At 40.6% G+C, this 26,949-nt stretch overlaps 2 protein-coding genes across 7 annotated transcripts; one reads left to right on the top strand and one right to left on the bottom strand.

The window, feature by feature from the left end:
- Window positions 1-504: 504 nt before the first annotated feature.
- On the bottom strand, window positions 505-2,040 carry LOC108605847 (B-cell CLL/lymphoma 7 protein family member A). Its single transcript, XM_017995655.1, has 2 exons — window positions 1,453-2,040; window positions 505-1,392 (listed from the first exon to the last, which is right to left on the bottom strand). Exons 1-2 carry the CDS (start codon window positions 1,739-1,741, stop codon window positions 1,274-1,276), a joined length of 408 nt encoding a protein of 135 aa, XP_017851144.1. The 5' UTR covers window positions 1,742-2,040; the 3' UTR covers window positions 505-1,273.
- A 525-nt stretch (window positions 2,041-2,565) lies between these two features.
- Window positions 2,566-25,053, top strand: LOC108606646 (palmitoyltransferase app). Of its 6 annotated transcripts, none has more exons than XM_017996954.2 (11): window positions 2,566-2,887; window positions 3,525-4,078; window positions 16,197-16,315; window positions 16,396-16,538; window positions 16,610-16,782; window positions 16,850-17,044; window positions 17,109-17,361; window positions 20,094-20,359; window positions 20,414-20,608; window positions 23,319-23,596; window positions 23,652-25,053. In XM_017996954.2, the coding sequence occupies exons 2-11, from the start codon at window positions 3,987-3,989 to the stop codon at window positions 24,635-24,637; spliced, it is 2,700 nt and encodes an 899-aa protein (XP_017852443.1). In that variant the 5' UTR covers window positions 2,566-2,887; window positions 3,525-3,986; the 3' UTR covers window positions 24,638-25,053. The 6 variants fall into 6 exon arrangements, with proteins under 6 accessions (XP_017852443.1, XP_017852441.1, XP_017852442.1 ...); XM_017996952.2 differs by having other exon boundaries at window positions 17,109-17,430; XM_017996953.2 differs by having other exon boundaries at window positions 16,381-16,538.
- The last annotated feature ends 1,896 nt before the right edge of the window (window positions 25,054-26,949 follow it).

Below are 26,949 nucleotides of genomic sequence, written 5' to 3'. Positions count from 1 at the left end.
AAAAGAAGCGTAGCTTTTTTTTTCTGTGTGTATTTTAAAAAGTATAAATATTTTGTATTGTTTGTATTTTGTATTTTTTGTTCTGTATTTTTTTTTTTATTTTATATGTGTGTTTATTTTGATACGATTTTTTTTTTATTGTTTTGTATCCTTGCTGTAATTTTTGTTCGGTCGTCGAAAGTTTTGTAATTTGTGCAAAAAATCTGTGCTTCCTTTCAGTTAAGCGTGTTTATTAGCATAAATTTTAGTGAAAGATGGTCCTGCATCTATATAAATATATAAATTTACGATGTCAAAGCGTTAAAGCGAGAGAGTAAGAAGAAAGGAGCGAGAGAGTGAAAGAAAGAGAGAGAGAGAGAGCGAGAGAGAGGAGTTTAATGTATGTATATTTAATGTCAAGTGAAAGAAAAACTATTTGTTGAAAGAAATTAATTTTTTTTATTATACAAAATAAAAAACTAAAGAAAAAACATCAAATAAAAAATAATAAAAGAAAAGTGTAATTCAATTGTTGTTTACATATGTGTATGTCGCATGGTTTTGTTTATCTCTAATTGTTTACATATTTATCGTTTTGTCTCATGTTACACGATTGTTTTTTGTTTATTTGTTAATATTACTTTTCTCTTTGCATTGCGGCTGTGCTTTATCTATGTCTTAGGTTCTATACATGGTCAGTGTTCGTTTGCCTTTCAGTTTACTTGTGCAAAAATAAATAAATTATAAATGTTATAGTTAAGAGTGCTTAGTGCTACATGCGCCAACTCCAGCCGGAGACCAGAGACTTATTGACTGACGCCTAACTTTAGCTTACAAAAAATTGCTTAATTACAATCGTTCGTTGCCCACACACAAGCATGCATGCAAGTACGTGTGGGTGCGTGTGTCTGTCTGTGTGTGTGTGTGTGTGTGTATATATATATTTTACATTTGTATCATCAATTTCATTATCATTTTGGAGTTACTTAGGGCTAGTTGTCTAGGAGATAATTGCTTAAGTCTTGCTGAGGCAGATGATTATCTTCATAATTAGCTTAGACCTAAACTTAGACACTAGTACATATTGCTATTGGTTATTAAACGAAGGAAGATAAAAATAACATTCACAACTTCTCATACGCACATTCACAATCTCACAGACACTCAAACACACACACACTCTCACTCACACGCACACACACTCTCACTCACACGTACATGCACACACTGAGAGAGTGAGCTCTATCTAGCTGATGTAGGCAGTGGGATTGATGATGTGCTGCATCTCCTCAGGCTAGTCGCTCGCTTTCAGGCGTTTCACAGGCCCATCGCTGCCCTGAGAGTTGGAGTCCTCGGAGAAGGGCATGCTGGACACAAAGTCAGCGCCCTGGCTGTCGCTCACTACTGAGAAACCTGTGTGGAAAATATCTTTATAAGAATGCACTTGGACGGGCTATTACACTGGACACTTACACGTGTTGGAGTCCTCGGCTGTGAGGCCAGCGTAGCTTGGCGTTATCTGCGGTGGCGTTGGTGTCCCCTTTTGGGAGTTCTCCTTGTCGCTAATCTTGTGGCTAAGCTGCAGCTTTGACTTCTTTTCAATGTTGGAGGAGATGGGCACCCATTTGTAGATTTTCATTGTGGTATCGCTGATGGTCACCCACTTCTTCTCCCAGTGGCGCACCTTGTCCACGGCCTGCATAACACGTTTGATGTCATCCTTGGCGCGGCTTCGTGTCTCTGCGCGCACACTGCGTGACATATTGTTGCCTCACTTATTCAATGGAAATGGCAATTGGACCAGTCACGGTTACAATGGCGTCTGTGAGGCGGCGGCGGCGGCGACAACGACGGCGAAGTCGCAGCACAAACCAAATACAATATGCAAGAAAGCCGGCTGTAGATTAATGTCTGGGAAAGGGCCTTTTAAGCGTGCTTTGCTGTTGCAAAGTTGGATAAGTTGATGTGCAGCTTTGTCCGGATGTGTCGGGTATTTGGGTATACTTTATATGAAATTTTAGGCGAAAAGCAAAAAGCGAAAATACATTTGTGGTTGGTGTTGGAAAGTGTGATAACGAACGAGAGTATGTAATGCCGATGCGGTGTCTTACCGATGTTTTCACTTGCGATTGGCTATCGTAGCACCGCCACAATATATCGATAATATTTTAATAATACAAATAAAATAATATAATCAATTTTAAACATAGAAATTTTATAGTTGCTTACATATATTTATATAAAAATCACTAGAAAAACTTTCTTAAACACAAAGTATAAGCATTTCATTCATAGCAATCAGCTTTTGATCGTAGCCAAAAACATGTGAGTGTAACAAGCATAACAATTTACTTATTATTTTATTTGTATGTAACATGCGACCACAAAGTTAATCATTTTGTTATTTTATTTCAGAAAATATTGCAGTGATAGCAATTTTTTTTTATTTAAATGCTAACTATTGGCATGGTGGCTATCGGCTAGTATCGAGTATTTCTAACACTAAGTGTTGTTTGGGCGTTGCAGCCATCGATAGCAAAATGTTTTCTTTAGTTCTGCTTCTATCATCACTAATCATAAGTAAATTTTTTCGACAGACGACGGGAAATTATGCGCAGCGCGGTGTTGTGGCTATTTTTTTTATTTATTTTTTCGTAAATATGCCTGTACATACATACCGCATTGTGCATAATTGTAATGAAGTGCAAATATAAAGTGTACGCCCCGAAAGTGATGAATGTGCATTTGGCTTCGGCTTTCTACTTAGAGTAACGCTAAAAGCAGCAGCAGCAGCGCCGCATGTGTGTGTGTGTTTTGGGAAAGAGGAGAGAAGCAAGCGAACGGAACGGAACGAACGACGGCGACCAAAGGAATATCGCAAAAAGTTGCTGCAACAGCAACAACGTGCGTGCGTGCTTTTTATGTGTGTGTGTGTGTGTGTGTGTTTGTAGTAGTAGTAGTAGTAAAAGCATTAAAAAGCTAGAATAAGAAGCAGCATTGGCGGCGGTGGCAGCGCAGCAACCGAATAAACTTAGAAGAGGAATAACAACAACTAAAAAAAAATAAAAAATAAAAGAAAACATCAACTCAAACGAAGTGAACGCAAGGTGGGAACTAAGAATTACGAACGACAGGCAAACAGACTAGAAAAACAGGAGTACGTACTAGCAGAGTAGTGTACGAAATTACGACAAACAAACACACACACACACACAGAAACAAACAAACACACAGACAGTCATCGACCGAAAGGGAAGACGGACGACAACAACAGCAACAACAATATAATGTTAGCAAGCGCCAAGAGCAAACAATTAAAATAGTTTCGTTTGGATAAAGCGAAAATCGTGCTGCTGCTGCTGCTGTTGCTGCCACCGCTGCTTGCTTCACCATGCGTACATATGTAACATATACACCTGCAAATATATACATATAAGAGTATATATGAGTACATATGTATATATATATATGTGTGTGTGTGTGTGTGTGTGTGTGTGTAATGTGGGTGTGTGTGCTTCTTTTTTATAACGTCACATAATTCGCAGCTAACGGCAGCAGAGGCAGCAGCAACAAAACGTTTGTAAACTAGAGTGAGAGGCTGGAGCTGGAAAATCAACTTGTCGTTGCGCTGGCGACACAACAACAAAAGCAACAACTAAATAACAAACGCTCGGGCAGAATTCACGCGTCGTCTCGCCGTCTCTTACATTTCATACTCTGTCACCATCGCCATCATCAACGCCATCGCACTCTTGCATCGCTGCACAGACGATCCGGCGTCGCTACATCATCAACATTTGTGCATCAACAACATTTGTACATCAACATTGAGCTAACATAACATTCAGCAGTGACTGCCCATCATCTCAACGCTATCATCGCTACCATCTATATCTATTCGCCATCATCATCATCTATCAGCACCGACTACGCCGCGAGCCGAGAAGAGGCAACTGCGCTAACTATCGCTAATAGTAGCAGCAGCAACAATAACAAAGATATAAAAAATGCCCAGATGCGATGTGAAAACTCGTTACATTCCGGCGACATTCGCATGGATTGTGCTGCTGCTGACTACATTTCTCTTCTTCTTCTATCCGTGAGTATTGCGATCAGTCAAAACAGACTTAGAATAAGCATAAAATAAGAAGAGAAACGCAAAACGCATTGTAAACAAGTCTGAGCTGCAGCCTACGATAGTTATCGATCCCCTAGTTACACTTATCGATTATTTTTAATGCCTGTGTGCGTCTGTGTTAATAGCAATAAGATAATTTGCAATTATGTAGCATTTAAGTGTAATTCAATGCTTAAGAGCAAAGCGCGCCGCTAGTCACTGTCCCCCGCGACCCCTTTTTATAGCTCTCACGCCTTCGCTTGCAGCACGTGACTATATCAAATGTCTCTTGTTGCTGCTGTTGTTGTTGTTGTTGTTGTTGTGTTGCACTTTGAATTGAATTGAAGCCGCAAGGGTCGCGCCAGTAAATTGCAGATATGTAGTTTCAGTTCAAGTGCTGGTAGTGGTGGGGGCAGCGGATTGGGGCGCATAATTGCATAATTGTCAATGACGTCACTTTGGCTCCTCATGGGCGACAGCCAAAGAGAAATGAGAAACTATAACAAGGCGCCCAGCAGTGGCGGCGGCGACGTGGGCGAAGCGGGAGAAGGCCGCAACTACAAGAGCAATAACACTCAGAGTATCGCGCGCTCTCTCTTTTTCTCTCGCCTAGTCACTCTCTCTTATCAGCGCTATGAGCAATATCAAAATTGCGTTCACTTAAGACAAATTCAATGAATAATATTTAATATTAGTGTCTTATAATGAGCAAGAATAGTCATGTAAACTTAAAGTTGATAAAGACTGCAAAGCGAGCGAGCGAGCGATACAGAGCGAGAAAGAGAGAGAGAGAGAGAGCCAGCAGCTGAGTACGAGCGTCATTTGTGTTGTCAAGCGATGATCATTGCGATTAGAAACGAGTGTGGTATGGGCAGGGGGGAGAGGGGCAGGGCAGGGCAGCCAGGCGCCCATTCATTGCTGAAGGTTATGCTACGTATTGAATTTCAAGTGTCGAATCAACATTGACGGGCCCAAATCATTTTTGTTTTTTGAGTCAGCAAGCAAGCCACAGGTTGTGTGTGTGTGTGTGTGTGTGTGGCCTTTGTTCAATAGCAACAAAAACAGCAACAACAATAATAATACCAAAAGAAACTCGAGCAAGCAATACCAGCCACCCACCAAAAGTGTGTCCAGCGAAGCAAAACAAAACGCACAAAAAATAAGCAGCGTATAAACAAAATACATACAAATATAACATATGTATATAGTACTATATATATATATATATATATATATGGTTAGTAACTGGCAGCAATTGATATTTCGTTAGTTTACGTTGTTGTTAACTTGGCCTAAAACAAAACGCACTCACTGTCGCTATCTCTATCTATGTATCTCTGTTGCGCCCACCCACCCACTCTTATCTAAGTGGATTAAAGTAACGCAGTAGGCAACAACTGAATATTAAGCTATATACATATGTTTATTTATGTTAAAAGCAAATCATTGCCAAAACTTTTTATTTAATTAAAATAAGTATTTGAAATTAATTATATGCTGGCAATGAAACCGAAAAAGCAAACAGCTCTGGCTTATAATGAATAAATAATAAAATAAGTTAAAATAGATTGCCTAATGTTAATAAATCAAAGCGACGCGCATCAATCAAAACTAGGCTCAACTCAAGTGGCAGTGGGTGTGGCTGAGTGGGTGGGTGGGTTAACTATAATTTTTAGTCCTTACGCTCGCTCACGCGCTTTGCCACTTGTGCTAGATTTGCAGCTATGCTAGATAGTGAATTTAATTATAACTGCGCCTAAGCCGATTTCTATGCAATTCAATTGCTACATGGTGGGTGGTTGGGTTGCTCAGCCATAGGGCAATAGTTGGCTATCGTTGATTTTGGGGCTTCAAGCCGCTCACAGAGCTGAAGTGGTCTGCTCTAAGTTTTGGTTGTTCAAGCTAAGCGAGCCAATTAAACAAGCAACAATTGCAAACGCTTGTGCTGTCTATTCATAAATATATATATATATATATAGAGAGAGAGCGAGAGAGCATGCAATTGTTGTGGTTGTAACTTTAATCCTATTGCCCATTGTTGTCTTTGTTGTTTTGGTTGCTGCCTGTTCCTTATTATTATCTTATAAGTGCCATACAAATTACTTGTATTGCCTTCTCTCTTTTTAAGCCACTTCAATGCCTGTTATTGTTGCTATTGTTGTTGTCAGTTGCTGTCGCTTTAATATTGCTGACAAAAGCAAAAGCATTTGAGTAATTATATTAGCAGCAAAGTTTGTCGTTGGTTTCAATTAGGCGACATTCTCTCAAGTCCAAAACAAATCCGTACCTGCCAAGGTAACAAACACACAAAAAGAAAGAGAGAGAGAGTGAGAGAAAGCGACAAGTTAGCATTAGGACTCGACTGCTTAGCGCACCTTGGAGCAAAATTCTGTGCGCCTAAGTGAAATTGATTTTTTTTTTGTTGCTTCTTCTTGTTGTCAAGCAAACATTTTTCCACACTCAAAATGTGATTTATAATTTAACAAATGCAAGTACTTAACGTTTACTTTTTGCTTTTCAAATGCAAGCCAAGTCCAAATTGTTTAAACAGTTTCAATTGCCACTTAGACAAACATGAATGTGCATGCACTAAAAATAAGATTTAATTCATTTCATATATGGGTCAACATAATTTCGCTTCGACACGCAAGTAAAACGTTAAGGTTCAAATTAAAGAAATGACAACTGACAGATCAGAATCGATTGAAATTTAATACTTGAATTTACAGATTTTTTAATTGCATTCATTTGTTTCCAATTTGAATTTAAATTACGCTCAGCAGCATTTGTAATGTTAAGTTAATTTATTTATCAAAATTCAACTCATATTTTTATTTTAAATGCATGCACTCGACTTAATTCAAATTGCATGCATTTCAAATAATCATAAAATACATAATTTTGATCAAAATCTTTGGCCTGATCAGCTGAGTTTATTGCTTAAAATTCTTTGCAGCTTCAGAATTTAGTAGAAACTTTTTATTCTTTATATTTCATGCGAAGAAAGTGAAAAAAGTTAAATAACTAATGCCTAGTTGACGTCAATTTAACAACTCGATAAAATGTTGTGACAACATTGACTTACATATTAACTAGTGTAAGCCTTGCATAAGTATAAGTTAAGTAACTAAGACTAGTTAAGAAGCAAACTCATGTTGACGTCAATTGATGCAATTCGTGTTTTGAACAGCTGACAACTTAAAAGAATTTAGTGTCAATATTGAAATTCGGCATATTTATTATTTATTTTTTGTTATTTATTTTTGCATTTATTTGTTTAATTTAAATAATTTGTTAAGAAAGCATTCAGCAGCAGTAAAAGCTGAATTTTAAAGTTTCTCATGTTAATGCGAGCTGCACAATAGAATTGTTTTAAATATTGAGGTCAGAGCTTTGGCTTTAGCATTTGCAAATATATTTTTACTTCATTTTTAGAGCACACTCGGTCTTTTGTCTTTGCTTTCGCTCTCTTTGCTGCTTTGTGTGGCTTATGCAATTCCAAACTCATAACTCTGGCGGCCACGCCCACAGCCCACTGGGCATTGTCTGTCAACACAACAATGGGCTAAGACAGAAAGAGAGAGCGAAAGATATTTAAATTAATTTGCATAGCTCGGCGCTCAAAACGCATTTGGCAAATAATTAAATAATTCGTTTAAATTGTTGAATACTTGCGTTTATTGAATTATTTATTTATCAAATCAAATAAAGGCCACAGACCCCCCCTCCCTATCCCGCTGCCACTCACTAACTTATCATGCGAGGGCTCTAACTATTCTATTCACGTTACTGTTTGCCAGTTTGTTAATGAAAATAAATTTGTGAATATCGCGACGCGTGAACGCGTCGCTGCTGCTGCTGATAATAATAACAATAAAAGCCATGTGCATTTTGTTGTTGTTGTTGTTACTGTTGCCGTGCGTTGATAATATCCGCCGGCCAACGCCAGCCCACAAAAAAAAAACGCAATACGAAGCATAAAAAAATGCTTGACAATGACTAACAAAAGCAGCAATAATAACAACAACAACAACAACAACAACAAAAGAGCAGAAGCGTAAACAACACATGACAGAGCAGAGAACAGAGAGTAGAGAGTAGAGCGTAGAGCAATGAAATTGAAAAGCTAAAGCAAAAGACACAAACGTCAAACGCAGCAGCGCGTCGAGTCGCGAGTCGCGCGGCGCAAATTGCGAATCGCTCGCGAGTCGCTCAGCGCCTCAAACAGCTGCAAATTGAGCGTTTTGCGGGCATTTGTGGGTGTGGCGCCCACGCCCCCATGTGTTGCCACTCTCGCTCTCTTTGAAGTTTTGCATAAATAAACAAAGCGGTAGCCTCCAAAAAATTTAAAAGCGCTCTTAGCTTAGTTTAAGTTTCGCTTGAAGTCTGTGTTTGGGTGAACCCAAAAGTATTGAATTTCTAATTGCAAACAAACAATATTTAATACATTTAATCATTTGTTATACGGCGCTGGCTATAAATAAACAAATTGGCTTATAAACAATAAGCGTTTTTGCTTATATGTATATGTGAGCGCCACTGAGCAACTTTATGAGTTTCAATCTCTGGCTCTAACTTATATTAAATATAATTGTTAGGCAATAACTTAAGCTTAATTTCAATTGAATTCCAATTCGCTTTTGTTTAAAAGTTTTGACCAATAAGTCAAGTGCAATTTAGTTGCTGTCAAAAACAATTAACAAACAAACAATTGCAGTCACAAAATCCAAATCTGCGGTTTTAGTTTGCCGCTCGCTTAGCCAAGTAAAGCGACGGCCTAAATATGAAATCAATGAAACTGAAACTGAAACAAAGCAAATGGCGCCCCAACTGAGTTTAATTTAATTTAGTTATTATTTTGCGGTTTTTGGTAACAACAAACAAAGCGAAGCGAACAAATTCAATATTTAATATATTTATGCAGCTAAAATAAATGCTAAGCAATTTGGTAATGAATTTGAATGTTTGCAGTTATAACATAAAAAAATAATTAAAGGCGTTAAATGGCTTAAGCACTTAATATGGCAGTTACTGGCTATGGTTGCAACTATTGTATGTGATGTTCATTTTAATTAGAGAAATATTTTGAATGCGGCGCTTGCAGTTGAAACATTTTAATTTAATTTGTTTGCATTCAGATTCAATTAAAACAATGACAGCAGTAACAATCCAACTACTAATAACTGCCAGCTCGCTCTTTCATTCATTCGCTCTCGCTCTCTTTCTATTGAAATTGGCATTTAAAATTGCATATTTAACGTTCTCAGCGTTTTTTTGTGCGTTTACTTAAAAAGCAATTACGCTGGCGCTGACGTCGACGTCGACGTCGACGCTGCTTAACCCGCCATCAAAGTCAATGACGTGAACTGCAAAATGCGGGCGCAAATTTAAGTAAAGTTGTTACGTTTTTTTGCGCAGTGCACGCTTTCAGTTTGATGTGTGTTATTAATTGCGAAGCTTGCAGCAAAGTTCAACCATTGATGATGTGGGAGGGTTGGGGTGGGGGCTGCTAAGTTAAATGACTTTATAACTGCAAACTCGTTTACGTTCAGTTCATAATCCAATTGCAATATTGTTAGAGCGAGAGCGAGAGAGTGCAAGAGCGAGCGAGTGCGTTTGGCTGAAATGAAATTGAGCAACGTAAATTGATATTAAAAGCCAAAGCTCTGAAGTTTGTCAATTTGATTACAGCGCTGAGAACAAAGGCGCACATGTATGTGTGTGTGTGTGTGTGTGTGTGTGTGTGTGTGCCTTGTCTAAAAAGTCATTCAACTCTCTCACATTCAAACGCTATTCGCATTAGTCACACGGCCCAGCTGCAAATGCGTTGACTGAAAGACATTTGGGGACAGCAGCAAGCAAAGAAGAAAAATTATTTCCTGTTTTCTCTAGCTCTAAACCCAAACTAGGGCGTCCAGTTCATTTCATTTCGTATGCCTGCCTGATTACAAAAATATTTTCATTTTAATTAGCACACACCGCACACACAGCAACTCTCAACAAAAAGTAATCATAATAATATTCAAATATATATATAATATATATATAGCTTTATAAATGTGGCAGCGACGAGCGACGACAGTGGGGCGCACTTGTTGTCTACCAATTGGGGCGCTGCCTGCGCCTGTTTTTCCACTAATATTTTCTTTTTGGCTGCTTGACAGTTTAGCGCGTCGGGCGGAATGGCGGGCGTTGTGTTGAGTGGGTGGTTGGGGGATTCGGATTGGATTGGGTTGGAATTGAGAATGGAAAAATGTTTTACGTCTCGACGTCTCGCATGAAAACATTGGATGCGCGGATTATTTTTAGCTATAAACAAACACACACACACACACACACACATGTGTATACATATTACGCATACGCATAGCGCACAGCAGCAGCAGCAGCAAATTCAAAGCGCGGGCCAACAAAATTAATTTAGACGCCTGTCATAATACATTTTAAGCTAAAACAAAGTTGAAGCAACAACAGCAACATATAAAACGTTGCTATATATATTTGTTTCATATACATTATTTAGTTTTTTAAAAGAATATTTGAGCTACATGCATTTAAATTTAAATGGCTGCTAAAATGCTCACATAATTTATTGTTCAAGGTTTATTTAGTTTGCTGCTTTATTGTTATAATTTTTGTAACACAGTCTCACACACACACTCTCACACATGTATTTGTATGTATAGTAGTATTAGTTAGCCTAATGCTGACGCAACTTAAGTAAACAAGCAATGAAATTTGTTTTAGTTGCTGGCGCTGTTAAGAATTAAAAGAAACAAAAATGTGAAAAATACTGTTTGCTATTTTAATTGTCGTGTTGTTGTTGCTCTAGTTACAAAGCACACAGCTTTAACTACAGTGTGCACTCGCTATGGGCGACAAACTTTAGCAGTTTTGCCCATTGATTAGGCAGCGGCTTTCCAAGCGGCCATAAACCAAACCATGACCCTGCCTAGTAACGTAGGCTAACGTACATTGTGGTTGACCTTCTTGCCGGCACAGTGTGACAAAAGCAGCAAACAAAGCATCAAAGCAAAAAAGCTAAATTTAAAAAAAAATTTGTTTTGCTTTGAAATATCTTTACCTTGCTCTATGATTTAATAATTTTTTGTTGAACTTGCAATTATTTATAATTTTAGCTGCACATATTTTTGCACTTTATTTTGATAAATTGAAAAAAGGCGAGAAATAGCTAAACGCAGTGTTAACTTCAGTGTTGCGATAACTTGAGGCACTAAACTAGCTAAAATTAGCTTAAAAAAATAGCCAGTTATAGCCATAAAATTGCTCATTAAGAATTGACTTTTTCTTTTCTGTTTTTCAGCTCATTTTATAATATTGCAATATTTATTTTTCATACGCACTTGTGTTTTTGCACCACTGTGCCTGCTTAATATGCTTGTATGCCCATGTGCGCGTGTATGTGTCTGTCTGTCTGTGTGTGTGTGTGTGTGTGTGTGGCAAGAGTTTTTACAGTTTTTTAAGAGCTGCGTCGTCGGTCGACTCGATTTCAAAAGAAGCGAGAAAAAAATCAATTTTTTGTTTGTGGCAAACACAACAGTTGACTGGCTCGCCCACTTGCCACCTTGCCACCAGGTGGCAACCTGTGCCGTGCCTCACACTTGTGCACTTGTATAAATAGATGTTTTAAGTTGACCTGCCCGCTGGCCAATATTCCTTTGAACCGAGAACTGAAGCGTTGTGGTTTGGCCTACATATTTCCATACGTACGTATGCATGCATAATTTATCAGCTGCTGCCTGCTTTATTCTTAGCCTCTGGGCTAATAAACAACTGTCTTAATTAGTTTGCAGCTGGGGCATGGATTAAACTGCAATTCAATTCAATTTAAAAGCCACACTGCCACTCGCATGACTGCGCCTGTCTGTCAAAGTTGCTGCCAACTAAAGTTTGCTTTACGCTAGGCAGGACAATTATTATGCAAAGTCAAGCAGAGAGAGAGAGAGAGAGAGAGAGGCTAAGTAAATTATTTCTAACTAGAAATGCAAATGAGATTAATGGGCAACAAATAAGGCAAATGAATAAAGCAATGATGACATGAATTTAAATTTAAACTAATGTTGAGCTATGGCAATGCTTTCAATTAAATAATTTAAAATGCCAAATTATATTATTAACACATGCATCAAATTGTTATTAATCGAAATTATTTCAATACACAATTTGCAATTCATTTTTTAAATTAATTGCTCATTGCTATCGTTAGTATCGATTTGAATTAAATTCAAATCTAAAATTTTAACTAACTTCAATTCTGGCAATTGAATTGTGTATAACAAGTTATCAAACTATTGCGAATTGTTATCGATAGCATCGATTTGAATCAAATTATGCATGCTAATTAATTAATTTGCTTTATCAGTTGAAGCGGCACTGATTGAATAACAAGCTGTTAATAGCAAGAGCTAGTTAGACTACGAGTCTCTCTCTCTCTCTCTCTAGCTTCCACAGATTATTCGCCTAGATTAACAGGCAGGTGTGAATTGATAATGGAATTCATGCGCTTTACTTGTTGGCTGGCTGACAGGCAATAGATGAGGCTTAAATATATATATTATATATTTATTGGCTGCATAAATTTGTTGCTTTGGCTTCGATGTGGTGTGCGGTCTGCTCTCGCTCCTAGTTCTTCGCTTGGTCCTAGAACGATGACGACTGACAATGATGATGATGTTGATGATGATGAGTAATGCCCATTAGCTGCTGCGATAGTGCAGGCTATAATATATATATGCCTGTGTGTGTGTGCGCATAAATGTATTTATATTGACGCTTTACTCATGTGTGTGAGTGTGACACATAAATAAATGACAAACAGCATCAACATTTTGCCACTGCAACTCAATCTGCATGATAAAAACAGTGGCAACCGCCACAGCTCTTGATTGATTGCCACTTATACACTGACACACACACACACACACACACACAAACCACAACTACCCACACACAGACCAGCAGATCCTACAAATTGCAAATTAGTATTGGGAACCATTTGTTCTGTTTCGGCTGCCATAAGCACAAGCCATAGCTTGGCCAACCCTTCAATTAAAGGCACATTGGCATTTGATGCATTGCCACTTCACAGACTCGTTAAATGACAGTTCACTACACACACAGAGACAACACACACACCAAGCAGGAACACATGCATCCGTACAGCTGGTGACGTGACATGCACGACACAGAACGGAACGAACACAGAACAGAGGCCAGACCATGAAGTTCAGTTAACGGTAAATGCAACTGTATACATAAAGTCAATACCAGTTAGACAACACACAACAGAAGCAGAGAGAGAGAAAGAGGAAGAACAGGGGCAAAGTGTTGGTGCAACAGATAATGGCTTTCAAACTGGCAAAAAAAACAGTAACATACTAGAATTAATTTCCATGGCAACCATATCAAGCGCTTCCTATGTGCCAGCCATGATGGCTTGGCACCTCCAGGCCACATCAAACGGGAAATCCTTGCTCGTCTTTCTTTTGCTATCGCTGTAGCCTCTCGAAACTGAAGCGAGCCTTCATACTGCCTCAAACAGTGCACGAAACACGTTGGGCTAGCAAGCATGGCTCATATTATGGCCACACGCATCGCCCCACACACACACATCACACAACACACATTATTTAGTCAAAAAAAATGCGCCACCGAGCATATAAACAACTGGTAGTTTTGATACGCTCTGCAATAATTTCTACAGCAGGGGCCTCCTGTCCTTAGTCCAATCATCCCGTTGTATATTTATTTTTTCATTAGCCAATCATTCTCGCCATTTTCTTTCTCTCTTTGCGCATTGCACTTTGAAGAGTTCGGTTGTAATTTGTGCTGAGTGTGTTGTGTGTGTGTGTGTGTTTTTCTAGCGAAGCGCATGACACTGCAAATTATTTGAAATATGCAGCAGATTGAGTGCGTTTATTTCATTTATTTTAATTTGTTGAATTGCATTGTAATCGTTTTGCTTTTTGTGCAAGAGTTGTGCTACATTTTAAGTTTATTTTATGCATTTTTGTTTTGTTATCGATAGTATCGATATACGAATGCACAAAGTGCTATTTATAAACTATTTTAATTTGTGGAGCGTGTTAAGCGTTAAAATCTTATGTGTTGCATATTTCTAAGAAACAATTTTATTTTTGATTTATGCAGGTTGTGTATAGCTTTGCTGCGTCATCGATATTATCGATATAAAACAAAACGCTAGTTATGCGTGTAATTTAACAAGAAAATTGCAACAAATAAATAAATTCTACTTAAATTTGCTTATGCACTAAAAGCTAAGCTAAGTCAAGTGCACATCAGTGTGTCCAGCCATAAACTTGTTGCTCTTGTCGCGTCGCTTTGAAAAGTTTTTAATGCAAATATTAAAAACAAAGTTGTAAATGTAGTAATTGCATATTTTAGTGTCGATAAAATTGTTAGTTGAAGCCGCAGCCACGCGCGAGCCTCAGCGCCGCTAATTGCAAATCAATGAAACGCTTTGATGTTCGACATTCTTGTTGTTGTTGTTGCTGCCTTTGTCGTTGTTGTTCTCATTCGCGTTGTTGCTTCCCATTGTTCGCGCGCGCGTTTGTGGCCGCAGCCATGTGAAAGTTCAATTGCAATTTGTTTTAATTTGATAGCGAGGCCAGAGCATTAATTTATGTTTGCTGCGTGTCGTGTTGCCTGCTGTCAATTGTTGCTGTTGTTGTTGCTGTTGCTGTCACTTGACGCTTTCGCTCTCTTCTGTCTGTTGCATATTTGATTTGCAGTTTGTGTGTCGTTTGCGGTTTTCAGGTTTGGTTTTGGGGCTTACCTGTCACACTCTGTGCTCTGTTCTATTGTGGGCTGGCAAATCCTTTCAATTTTGATTCGCATGCATTCGAGCTGAGTCATTGCCCCACATGGGACCAAATCCTTGCGGCAGCATCGCACTCGCTCCATTTTATGGCTGCCTTGCAACTTGCCGTTTGCCACTTGAAAGCGGCTTATACTCAGCACTGCTCCCCAGTTGCAATAGCTTAGAGATAAGCTGCTGTTGCCTGTTGTCTGTTGTCTATCCTGGCGCTTGTGTCATGCTGTCGCTGCATGTGGCATCAACTGATATTAAAATGCCTGCTTGACTGCTTGGCCAGGATTAGGAGCAACATTAAGAGTCTTTGCAATCTCTGGTCTCGCCTAAGCAGCTTAGCTATAAATATGAAAGTGCCTCGACTGAATGCCCATTTGTTTAAACAATATATATGGGCATATGTAAATGAATTACTCGTCAATCTTGTGGAATTTAAGCCGACTCTAGCTCCCCCCCCCCCCCATAATCAATGCAAGAGTCCACAGCTCAGCTCAGTTCAAGTGCAACAAAATGATAGCACATCTTATGGCGCTTTGTGGCCAATAACGAAGCAGATGTGTGTGTGCGTGTGTGTGTCTCAAGTCTTAGAAATGCTGCAGAAATGAGATAATGATGATGAGCATGGCAGAGATCAGCACTGACAAGTGCAAGAAAAGGCATAATTGATAGCTTAAGTGACTGGTTTAGCACTTGGAGCTAGCAATTAGAGCTTACAATTGCTTGTTTCTGTATCGATATAACGAATTTTAGTGAGACCTCGCTGCAAGGTAGTGCCTTAATTTTGGCGTCTCTGGAAGGAAGCGCATCACAGTGGTTATCGCAGGTCTGTTATGCCGGCATCACATGGCCACAATTTAGACAATTGCTTGAGCAGAGATAAATTGTTATCGATAATTGATAGCTAAAGCGAATGCTTGGCACTTAGCTTAGAGTTAAATTGTTGGCTTCTCTATTGATACAACGCAACGAATTGTAATCGATAGTAACGAGCAGCATATAGTAATTTGTAAATTGTATATCGATAATATCGATAGCCATACAGCTTTGAGAATTCTATAACGCTTGAATAGACATAATTTATTTTTATTATAATCCATTCTATAGATAGTTTGTGCAGATATGTATTTTGTTTAAGATTCGTATATCGATACTATCGATAACCAGTAAAGTATTGTAGCTGTAGCTGTTACGCATTAAAATCTATTTCATATATTTACCATATCAACTTTTTTCTCTTCTTCCTTGCAGCTGTCAGTACTATGTGAAAACGCATCCCTGGGTGCTGGCCTACCAGGGCGTCATCACATTTTTCGTGATTGCCAACTTCACGCTGGCCACGTTCATGGATCCGGGGATTATACCCAAAGGTATGTAGCGTGCTAAGGGTTGAACCCGCACTCTCCGCACAGCCTAAGTTTTGACTGATTTCTAGCCTCATCCGACGAAGACTGCGAGGAGGAATTCCGCGCACCGCTCTACAAGAATGCCGAAATCAATGGCATTACGGTTAAAATGAAGTGGTGCGTCACCTGCAGATTCTATCGACCGCCACGCTGTTCCCACTGCTCCGTATGCAATCATTGCATCGAGGTAAGCGATAAGCGAAAATGTTTGCATTTGATTTAAATTTAATATTTATTTGTTTGTTTGTTTGCTTGCAGACGTTCGATCATCATTGTCCGTGGGTGAACAATTGCATAGGTCGGCGCAATTATAGATTCTTCTTCTTCTTCCTTGTCTCACTCTCCATACACATGCTGAGCATATTCTCGCTCTGCCTCTTCTACGTGCTCAAAGTGATGCCGAACATCAGACAGACGGCGCCGATTGTCGCGTATGTGTTAAACAAATGGGGAATATTTAATTAAATTCGCATATTGATATTTGTAATTGGTTAACAGCATGATACTGATGGGCCTGGTCACAGTGCTGGCGATACCCATTTTTGGTCTCACGGGCTTCCACATGGTGCTGGTGTCGCGGGGTCGCACTACCAACGAACAGGTGACCGGCAAGTTCAAGGGCGGCTACAATCCGTTCTCGCGCGGCTGCTGGCACAATTGCTGCTACACGCAGTTCGGACCGCAGTATCCCAGGTGAGCTGAGCTCAAGCAAATGAATCTGTTCATGCATAATTTGTCTATCTGTTTGTCTTTGAAGTCTACTCAAGCCAAAGAAGTACGCATCGCGACGCTCGCAGACGCAGAACCAAGCCATTAGCACTATATGCAACGATCGGACCAATCAACAGACTAACGCCTCAGCCGCTGGCAGCACGGCGACCGTAACGGGAGCCGGTGGTAATGGCAACGTTGTCGCCGGCGTTGGCGTCGCTGGCATCCGCGGCGGCACCGCTGTTCAATATTCGCCCCACTCCTACTACGAGTCCAATCGGGAGAAGCGTGGAATACAGGTAAAGACTTATATGGCCGAGGGCAATGGTTATAATCAACGGTCGGGCAGCACAACGCTTTATAGTAAGGTGGGTAACATTTTGCAGAGAACGCAAACGACAAACCAAAATGCAAAAAGCCTCTCTCTCTCTCTCTCTCTCTTACTTTCTCTATATATGTGTAATAACTGTCTTTTTAATTTGCATTTGTCAACTAACTACTACTATTGTTAATGTTTCAACTAATTATGCATTTACTTTTAAATAGTAGTAATCAAGTAGCCGCCACTTGAGCTCTCTCATACATGTTGCCATTTATCTATTACTATTACTATTGTTGTCGTTATTGTTATTATTGTTGTTGTTGTTGTTGTTATTGTTGATAGCATAGCTGGTTAATAATGATTAGTACCAATTATATATTTTGTTTACTTTAACTGAATTGATGATTACGATTACAAATAATGTCAAATTATTCAAAAATAATTGAAAGTAATTGCTTAGATTATTTTATTTGCAATTAGTTATGCTTGTTTGACATAAATATATATATTAAAAATAATTACTTAATTATTATTTAGTTCAATTAATTACACTTATTTGAGCTAATCACTGATTATAATATAATTGCAAATAATCCACGTCTTCGTCTGAATTGAATCTCAAGCAATTGCGGCATGACTTGTAATCGTTTTCATTCTGTAATACCAAATAGTTCACCTGTGGCATTATTTGCCCCAAAATTATTCAATTGATTAGTAACGCTAATTGAACTTTAACAGCTCAGCTTGATGGCAATTGAACTTCCATGTGCATAATATGCCTTTGTTAATTATGCTAACTGTAATTGTAATCGTTTGCCTTGTATTCTGTGTCTGCTACACATTAATTAATCTCACACATACACACACACACAGTCACACACACACACACACACACACACACACACACATTAACATGAACTTGCAGTACATTTGTATTAAATTTTAGCTATACAAAGTTAAAGCTTTTGCTTAGTTGTTGCTTAACTAGACGCACACACACAAAGAGACACGCTGCTTCTAACACTCACTCGTAACCCTGACTACCAAACTCTCGAAAATTATTTAACGCACACAGAGTCGTCCGCATTGTCCGTTGAGTGCAGAAATGTTTTTAACAAGCCACGGACTTTAGTTCTTTAACATTTTAGCTTAGTTTGTTTCTGTTTTTGTGCTTTTCGTTTATCTCTATTAGTTTCTTGACACACACACACACACACACACACATTGCGTATACGCAACGTTCACTTGCTCGTCCTGCTCAACAGCGTCGCTACGCTTGTCTCACACACACACACACACACTTATACGTACAGCTACCTGCCTAGCAATTACTTTGATTTCTTCGAATTAGTTTTGAGTTACGTTCGTTTGACGTTTAGTTGAGTTTTTGCATGCGAAATTCTTCAGTTTGCGCCTTTTTTTTAGTTTTTGTTTTGGTTCAAGCTGCGCTCGCTTCAAAATTTATAATGCATACAAATATATATATGTAAGATATGTACATACATAAATACAGGGTGTACCCACTAGTCTTAAGCCTTAAGCTAAACAGGCTATTAATGAGATTATAGCTTCTACTTTTCATAGTTATTTCAACTTTAAAATAATACAGTAAACAAACAAAGTTTAAACTTTTCTTAAAAGATTTTTTGTCTGAACTTTAATTTTAAACCTTAAATTTAGACAGAGCTTTGCATTTGAGAATTGTCACGTTTTCAATTTTTGACAGAATTTTTTTTAAAAATACTTTTGATTAAATAATTTGATAACTATAAAATTTCTGAAAAATACATTGATTCAAATAATTTGAGCAAAGAAGTTAACAACTTTTATTTCATTTACGTGTGATTTAAATAGAGTTCTCTGAGCTTATCCATATCAGTTGATCTGAAGTATGACTGACACACCCTGTATAACTGTAGACATGTGTATATATATGTACGTACGTATGTATGTATGTGTGTATTGCCGCTTAAGTAACTCCGGCTGTGCTGTATATTGGCTGGCAGATTGTTGTTACGTTGACGTAGCCGTATATTGTAGCCAAATAAAATAATCTAAAGCAAGCTTTAGCAAATTAATTAATTAATCTTAAAGATAACAATTGGTCCAAAAACAAAACTCTACACTTTCTGCAAGCACCGAAAAAGGTAAAACAAAACTACAAGAAAAAAAAAAACAACAACAAATATGTTTCGTATAGTTTTATTATTATTATTATTATTATATTTATATACAATATATGTAACTTGATGATTTTCAATTTGAAAGATTGATGTCAAATGAAATGTGTGATTGATTGCATTGAATTCGTTTTAAATATTTAACCCCTCTCTCTCTCGCTGTCTATTCCTCTCTCTCTCTCTCTCTCTCTCGCGTTTGCACTACAAAAAAATTGAATTGAAATTGAAAAACTTTTTCCAACTCTTTGTTGAGCGAAAACATTAATTCGGAATTTGAACTCAAGTTCAGCAAAAAAGATTGCCAAATGGCTTTTCACACACACACAAACACACACATACACAGACAGATATTTACACACTCATTTCCATTTGGTTAACAGTGCATTTTCAATATTGATCAATCGCAATTACATTTAATCATAGATAACTAAGTTTGAACTGTGGCAAACTCACTCTCGCGCTCTCTCCTCTCTAATTTGCAACTCTCTCTCTTTGTCTTTCTCTCTCTCTGCGTTTGTTTTTGGTACAGCTGTCGCCTGGTCGCGAGTGCTCCGACGCAGATCTGGAGCCACCGCCTGCCTCACAGAGTCAAGACTGCGAGCCGACGCCGCCGCTGCAGCGCCACAATTCGAGCAACTTCTATCTGCCCCAAGTGAGCGACAACCCGATGGTGGCCCTAAACAACGGCAACATTGCCAGCGGCGCCGGCGGAGCTGCACAGCCCGCAGGCGGTGGCGACTCCCCGCGTCATCTGCGCATGTATCATCCCAGGCACAGTCCGCATGCGCGGCCCAGGTGAGTACCAATCACCCATTCCACACTTCAACTCACGCTCTATTCCTTTCTCAGGGGCTTGGATCCGCAACGTGGCTATACGAGCGATGCGCTCTCGCCGGATCATGGTGGCGGCTTCGCGAGCAATGGTCAGCCGGGCATGGCTGTGGCACAAAGCCAGCGCAGTGGGAACACCACCACGCCCACCATGCAGCGCATCAAGCCTCTGGGCGTGGCCACACCGCTGGTCATGGCCAGTCCAGTGAGAAGGTGAGTGGAGCAGAAACCCAAGCACATCCGCACTCCCCAACTCGATCTCGCTCTTTAGATCAAACCCACAACACCACCCCCACCCCCACCACCTTTCCCCCTCTCTCTCTCTCTCTAAACTGCTTACATTGTTGTTGCTCTCTATTGTGCATTTGTTGTTGTTGTCGTTGTTGTTGTTCTAATCATTCGCCTTAGCTGCTGTTGTCAGATGTCCTGCGCTCTAGTCGAAAGGTTCATTGAACTCTCTCTCTCTCTCTCTGTCTCTCTTTCTCATCAGCTGTAGCGTTGTTGCTCTTCTCTCTCGCTCATTTTCATGTTCGTATGTTCATCTCGCTTGTTTTTCGGTTCTCTCTCATTTTTTATCCCACACACACTCAAAACTAATTATTTTTGAATATTTCTTTTTACGTTTTCCTTGTTTTTTTTTCTTTCTCTCTCTCTCTCTCTCTTTCTCTTTCGATGTAGTCAATACTCAAATTCTGAGAAAAGTACTAATTCCTACGCTTAGCCAAATATAAAAAAATAATTAAAAAAAAAAAAACAAATACTATATATATAAGTTTTTAATAATAAAAATTGAACCAAACTTGATATAAACGATAAAGAAAAGTTGTCAAGTGTGTCTGCAAATTGTTGTAAATAATAATGAAGAGAGAGAAAGTGAACTGAGAGTAGCAACTGCTTGCTCTCTCTCTCCCTCTCTCTCTCTCTCTCTCTCTCTGTTGGTCTTGGACTGCCACTGGGCCGGCTCATTCAAATATTGCAACTCCAAGCGGAGTTTATAGATTCATAGATAGTTACTCTCTGGTCTCTGACCCATTGGAGGTGAGTTGATTTTCAAAATATTAAACATCTCGCTCGCTCTCATGCTGTGCTCGTCTCTCTCGCTCGCCCACTCTCTCTCTCAATCGAATCGCAGCAGGCGTTCCCAGTTCTCCATTTTCATTCATTTGCTCTCGACTCGAAAGTCAGTTGCTGTTCCCATTTCAGTCAAGTCAGGCTCATGTAAAAATTCCATTGAGCAAAAAAAGATAATCTCAAATTCTCGGTTTGTCCAATTCGTGCGTTCGTTTCGTCCAAAATACCAAACCAGATAACCATTTGAAATTCGACTTTTCGGTTCGCCTGCAAATTCACGGTCCACACTAACCAATCAGCCAATCAATCACCCAAGGGCAATGAACTCCACTAACAAGCAAACAATGCGCCAGTCCGCCGCTCAAGCTGAGCGCATGCGCACGCTGGGATTAACAGCAACAACAACAACGGAGCAGACGCCGTCCATGGGCAAGTTGCCGCAACTGCGTCCACGTCGCACGTTTCCGTTCAATGGCTGCCACATGCAGCATCTGCTCGACCTGGACGAGGACGCCGGCGATGCACAGCCGCTGCGCAAGCCGCGCAGCACCACCAATAGCCAGGAGTTCCAGAGCGCGCTCAGTGGCAGCGGCAGCGAGAGCGGCTGCAAGCGGCGACCAGCGCAGCAGCAGCAGCAGCGCAGCGCACCCTGGCGCAGCAGCGACAGAGACGCCAACAAATCGGGCGGCGGCGAGCACAATGGATTGCCGCTGAGTCCGAATGCGCGCCTGCGCCAAGTGCTGGCCAAGTACAGCAGCAACAACAATGTGAAGCCGTCTTCGGCGTCATCCTCCACCTGCTCGCGCAACTCCGATGAGCAGGAGCCGCTCGAGTCGGGCGGACCACCAAGCACACGCGTCTTTACGCGCATGCGCGGCGGCGTCGCCGCTGCCAACACTGAGAGCTCAGCACTGCCAGCGCTGGTGGGCGCATCCAAGCTGGACTACATCACACTGCTGGGCTTTCTGCTCGGTTGCTTGACATCCAATGTGCTGTCGCTGCTTTGCTGGTACTTCAGCTGGCTGAAGGGTCAGGTGATGCGGCTGCGCCAGCACTTCCTGGGCCAGGCCAATCTCTGGGATTTCTTCGACTTTGAGGACACCACACAGTACTCGATGAAGACGAAGCTGCTCCTGGCGCCCGTCATCCTCGTCTGCGGCGTTCTCTACTGCACCGCCAATGTGCTGCACTTGCTCATCAAGCTGGTGCGTACGGATGTGCCACGCGCTCTCGTCGAGCTGGTGCAGCGCTGCGATAGAAACCATGTGCCCTAAGGATTCAAGTCCCAGTCAGTCACTCGATCTCGCTCTCGCTCTCATGGGGTTTTGCCATTTCTCAACGGTTGCAGTTTACTTACAACTTTACTAAAACTTCTCATCAATTCTAATACGTACATGTGTATATATATAATTCATATATATATCGTATATATAGAGAGTGAAAGTCTGACTTGCTTATGCTATATATAAACGAAATTTAATGTTAATGCAAATAAATTGAATTTGCAAATTTTGTGTGTTTAACCAAACAAACGGCTTTGAACGATACTCGATTAATTATCGCTGCATCAAACAGTGTTGCAAAACTTGCATTGGCGCTCGTTTGAAATTCAGTTCAAAAGTTTTGCAGCGCTACAAACTAAAACTCACATCTCTGTCTCTCGCTCGTTCTCTCTTGCTCTCTTGTTGTTTAACTCTTACTAAGTTTCTGCTTAACACACACACACATACAAACGCATGCTGATTGCTGTGTGTGTGTGCCGCAAGCCTAAACCAAAATTGTTGCTAACCTCTCATTTGTTTCCAGTCTCGTTCACGCTCATAACTCACTGCTTACCTTTTGCTTTGTACAGATCGAATCCGGGCACGCCCACGCAGCCACGACGCCCCGACTTCATTGGCCTCAATGCGCAAGCAGCACAACAACAGCAGCAGCAGCAGCAGCAACAACAACAGCAGGCGGCCGCCGCCGCAGCAGCAGCAGCAGCAGCTTACTATGAGTACACGACCGGACTGCCGCCGCAGCATCCACAAGCGCCAACCATACAGCAGCAGCAGCAAATGCTGCTACAGCAACAGCAGCGCGTCATGTTGCAGCATCAACAGCAACAACAGCAGCAGCAACAGCAAGGTAAGTGCCGCTAAACTCAGCTTACGTCCAATACTAATGCCCACTCTAAATGCAGCGCTGCAGCAGCAGCAACAATCGCTGGCACAGGCTGCCTATGGCGGCAGTCCACAGCGTCGCTTTCTCTCCGAGGGTGAGCTGGTGCGTCAGGGCGCCGGCGGCAATGAGCTGAGCTATGCGCGCTCCAACAACACGGTGGACAACATACGCGAGCTGGCCGGCAGTCCGCAGCGCGGCGTTTACATGTGGAAGGACACCTCGCCCGGCTTTGGCAGCAGCGGCGCCGGCCCGCCCAGCGTCAGCATTGGCAGCAGTGCGGGCACACTGCCAAGCAGCGGCAACAGCGCCAATGTCATGCAACACGCCCAGTACATCACAGCCGGCGGCAACGCCCATCCCTTGATCATGACCCACTCGCGACTGCAGGACTACGCCAATCAGCAGCAGCAACAGCAGCAGCAGCAACAACAGCAGCAGCAGCAGCAGTCGGCAGTGGCCGCCTCATATCATCGCTCCAATCCCACAAGTCCCACAACCATGCCACAAACCTCTGCCGCCCAAACCTACATTTTGCGCTACGGCGGCGGCGGCAACGTCTCGGGCAGCAGCGGCAGCATTGCCAACGTGCCCGCCGCCAGCAACGTAGCCATTGGCTATCAGCCACAGCTACGCGGCGGCGTCGCCGTCTTTCCGCCCAACCCGCTGGTGCAGCCGCAGCCCTCGCCGCAGATCAAACGCAAGCAGACGCCCACGCGACCCATGAGCTTTGTGCGCGCCCTCGAAATGACCGACTCGATGGAGATGCAGTCCATGGAGCAGCAGCAGCAACAGCAGCAGCAGGCCGTGGCGCGCAACAATGGCGGCCTGCCCAGCGGCATTGTGGCCAGCAGCATGGCCCAGCAGAGTGCGGCAGCTGCGGCTGCAGCAGCGGCGGCGGCAGTCAATCGCAATGCAGCCGCTGCAGCGGCAGCGGCGGCAGCCAACGCCAGCGGCACGCCCGATCGCGCCAGCATCTACGATATGAACTATGAGATCTCCGTATAACCCGTGGTTGTGCCCGTTGTCATCATGCCACCCGCCTCATCAATCAGCAGCAGCAGCAACAGTAGCAGCAATGCGGCAGCAACAGCAGCAGCAGCATATTATGCACAACAGCAACAGCAGCAGCAGTTGCAACTGCAGCGCGCTATTTTAATGAGTGCAGCGGAGCCAGCAGCGTACGCATCGGTGCCCGTGCTGGCCGCCAAGCAGAGCAACGGGAGCAGCACTCACATCGGCAACAGCAACAGCAGCAACATCAACATCAACAGCAACAGCAGCAACATCAATCACAGCCATCTGAGCAATCTGAGCTTGAGCAATATTAGCAAGACGCCAAATAAGCGAAAGTTCTCCACGTTCTTCTAAAGTTTTTCGGGCAGAAACCAACTTTTGTACATAGATTAATCTAAAAACAACATACATGCTATATTATTATTATATAGATATATATATATATATATAGCTATATATATATATATATATAGTTAGCTACGCTAATTAAGTTATAGGGCCAAGCTGAAGCTGAAGCGCAGCTTGGCTGGCATTAATTTCTAAATTAATTTAAAACATTGATACTTTTTTTTTTAACGCTTTTATTTTATTTAACATTGTTGTGTGTTGCTCTTTTTTATTTGAATTATAATTGCTATTTATATATTTTTATTTATAAAACTAAACATGTATGCAAACCGACTGGAAATAATGAATATTTCAAGCAGTAAACGCGTTCAAATAGTCGATCGGGGCATATTAAGTGGGCGGGGGCTTCAAGTTGCTGCGGCAGCACTGTGTTAACTAATATTAATGATCAATATATTTGTAAGCGTATCTTTCTCTCTCTCTCTCGTTTCACTTCTTTTGTTTCTTTCGTTGTTTTTGATATAACATTTTTGCATTAGATAACTAAACGTAAACTTCTTGTGCTTTCATATTCATGCACAACTCATAATCAACAAGCATACACACATACATACAAACATGAATACATACATAGATGTAGGCTCCAGGACACACACATGTGTTCTGTCCTGCCCTGCCCTGGCCCCAAGCAATATGTACACACAATTAGGGAATTAATCAAGCTAGAGAAAGAATTGAATATTTGAATTTTGCATTGCAAGCGACAATGAAACAAAGATGAACAAGTCAGGTTAAACATTAAATAAATTGTTGTATTTTGAAATTAAGTGTTTAACAATTTAATGTATTTCTCGATTAAAAAAAAACGTAAAACTAAAATTAACTACGAATATAAAACTCAAATGATAATAAAACACAAACGCCAAACAATATGTAAATTGCAAATTCTAAAATTTGTCTGCGTGTGTGTGTGTGTGTGTGTGCGATATATACATGTTGTCTCTGTGTGTGTCTGTGTATATAGCAATGTGTACATAGATGAAAGTCTCCATTTAAATTTGAATGTGTTTTTCGACCAGTTCCCATAACCGTTCGAACTCTTCAATGTCGTCCATTTATATTAATTGTATATTGTACATTAGCCATTATATATATTATCAGTTTATATATATATATATATAAATACATACAAGCATTTAGCCAATTGTTCACAGGCTTGAGCTTGGCCTGCAGCAAACAGTGGCCTCAAATAAATAGAAACAGAAACAATATTCTCTTAATTTGTTGTTATGATTTGAAATTAAAAACTTTTTGTTAGTCACTAAGCGATTGCCTTCATCCCCAGTTGTTGTCCCACTGCAAACAAATCTAAGATAATTATCAAATTTTTGTAAACAAATGTAGCTAACTAAACTAAATTCAAATTTAAATTTAAACTAAACTTGTGTGTAACCGCGCTGAGCGACAGAGCGAAAGCGCACAAGTGAGAGCCTAGAATTATTATTGTTCTGAACTCAACTTGACGTTTCACTTGCATATAACTGTACTATACCATATATATGCAAATAGTTCATGTACCACCCACATTAAGGGGGTGTAGAAAAAACTCAGAGATCAAAAGCGACGACCAGCAAGTAACTGTAATGATGTAACAACAATGATATAAGTGTTTTTTGCTAACAAGTATTTAAGTATATTAAACCAATGGGAATACAAAACGAAACGAAAGTGAATCAATATATATATATATATATATTGTATGGGCGTGTAATTGTAACAAAATACAAAACATAAGCAAATTGTTTTAGATTTTTATACCAAACATAAAATTTGATTAATCAGTCAGTCAGTACCACATAAATACAAAAAGAAGAAACATTATATATTTAATTTGTGCATTCGTCCGCCATAATTAAAACTTAGTTATACTGACCATGCAACACTTGAAGAGTTGT

Source organism: Drosophila busckii, chromosome X, assembly GCF_011750605.1.
Source record: "Drosophila busckii strain San Diego stock center, stock number 13000-0081.31 chromosome X, ASM1175060v1, whole genome shotgun sequence".
NCBI lineage: Eukaryota > Metazoa > Arthropoda > Insecta > Diptera > Drosophilidae > Drosophila > Drosophila busckii.
The sequence above is the reverse complement of the archived record's forward strand: the minus strand, read 5'-3'. Positions and strand labels throughout refer to the sequence as shown.

What these genes read in the sequence shown, in the direction of transcription:
- LOC108606646 (XM_017996948.2), top strand. Translation starts at nt 3,987, where the DNA reads ATGCCCAGATGCGATGTGAAAACTCGTTACATTCCGGCGACATTCGCA. An exon ending in TTTCTCTTCTTCTTCTATCC is followed by an intron (nt 4,079 to 16,196) that starts GTGAGTATTGCG and finishes TCTTCCTTGCAG; the next exon opens with CTGTCAGTACTATGTGAAAA. An exon ending in TATGCAATCATTGCATCGAG is followed by an intron (nt 16,539 to 16,609) that starts GTAAGCGATAAG and finishes GTTTGCTTGCAG; the next exon opens with ACGTTCGATCATCATTGTCC.
- LOC108605847 (XM_017995655.1), bottom strand. Translation starts at nt 1,741, where the DNA reads ATGTCACGCAGTGTGCGCGCAGAGACACGAAGCCGCGCCAAGGATGAC. An exon ending in AGCCGAGGACTCCAACACGT is followed by an intron (nt 1,393 to 1,452) that starts GTAAGTGTCCAG and finishes TTTTCCACACAG; the next exon opens with GTTTCTCAGTAGTGAGCGAC.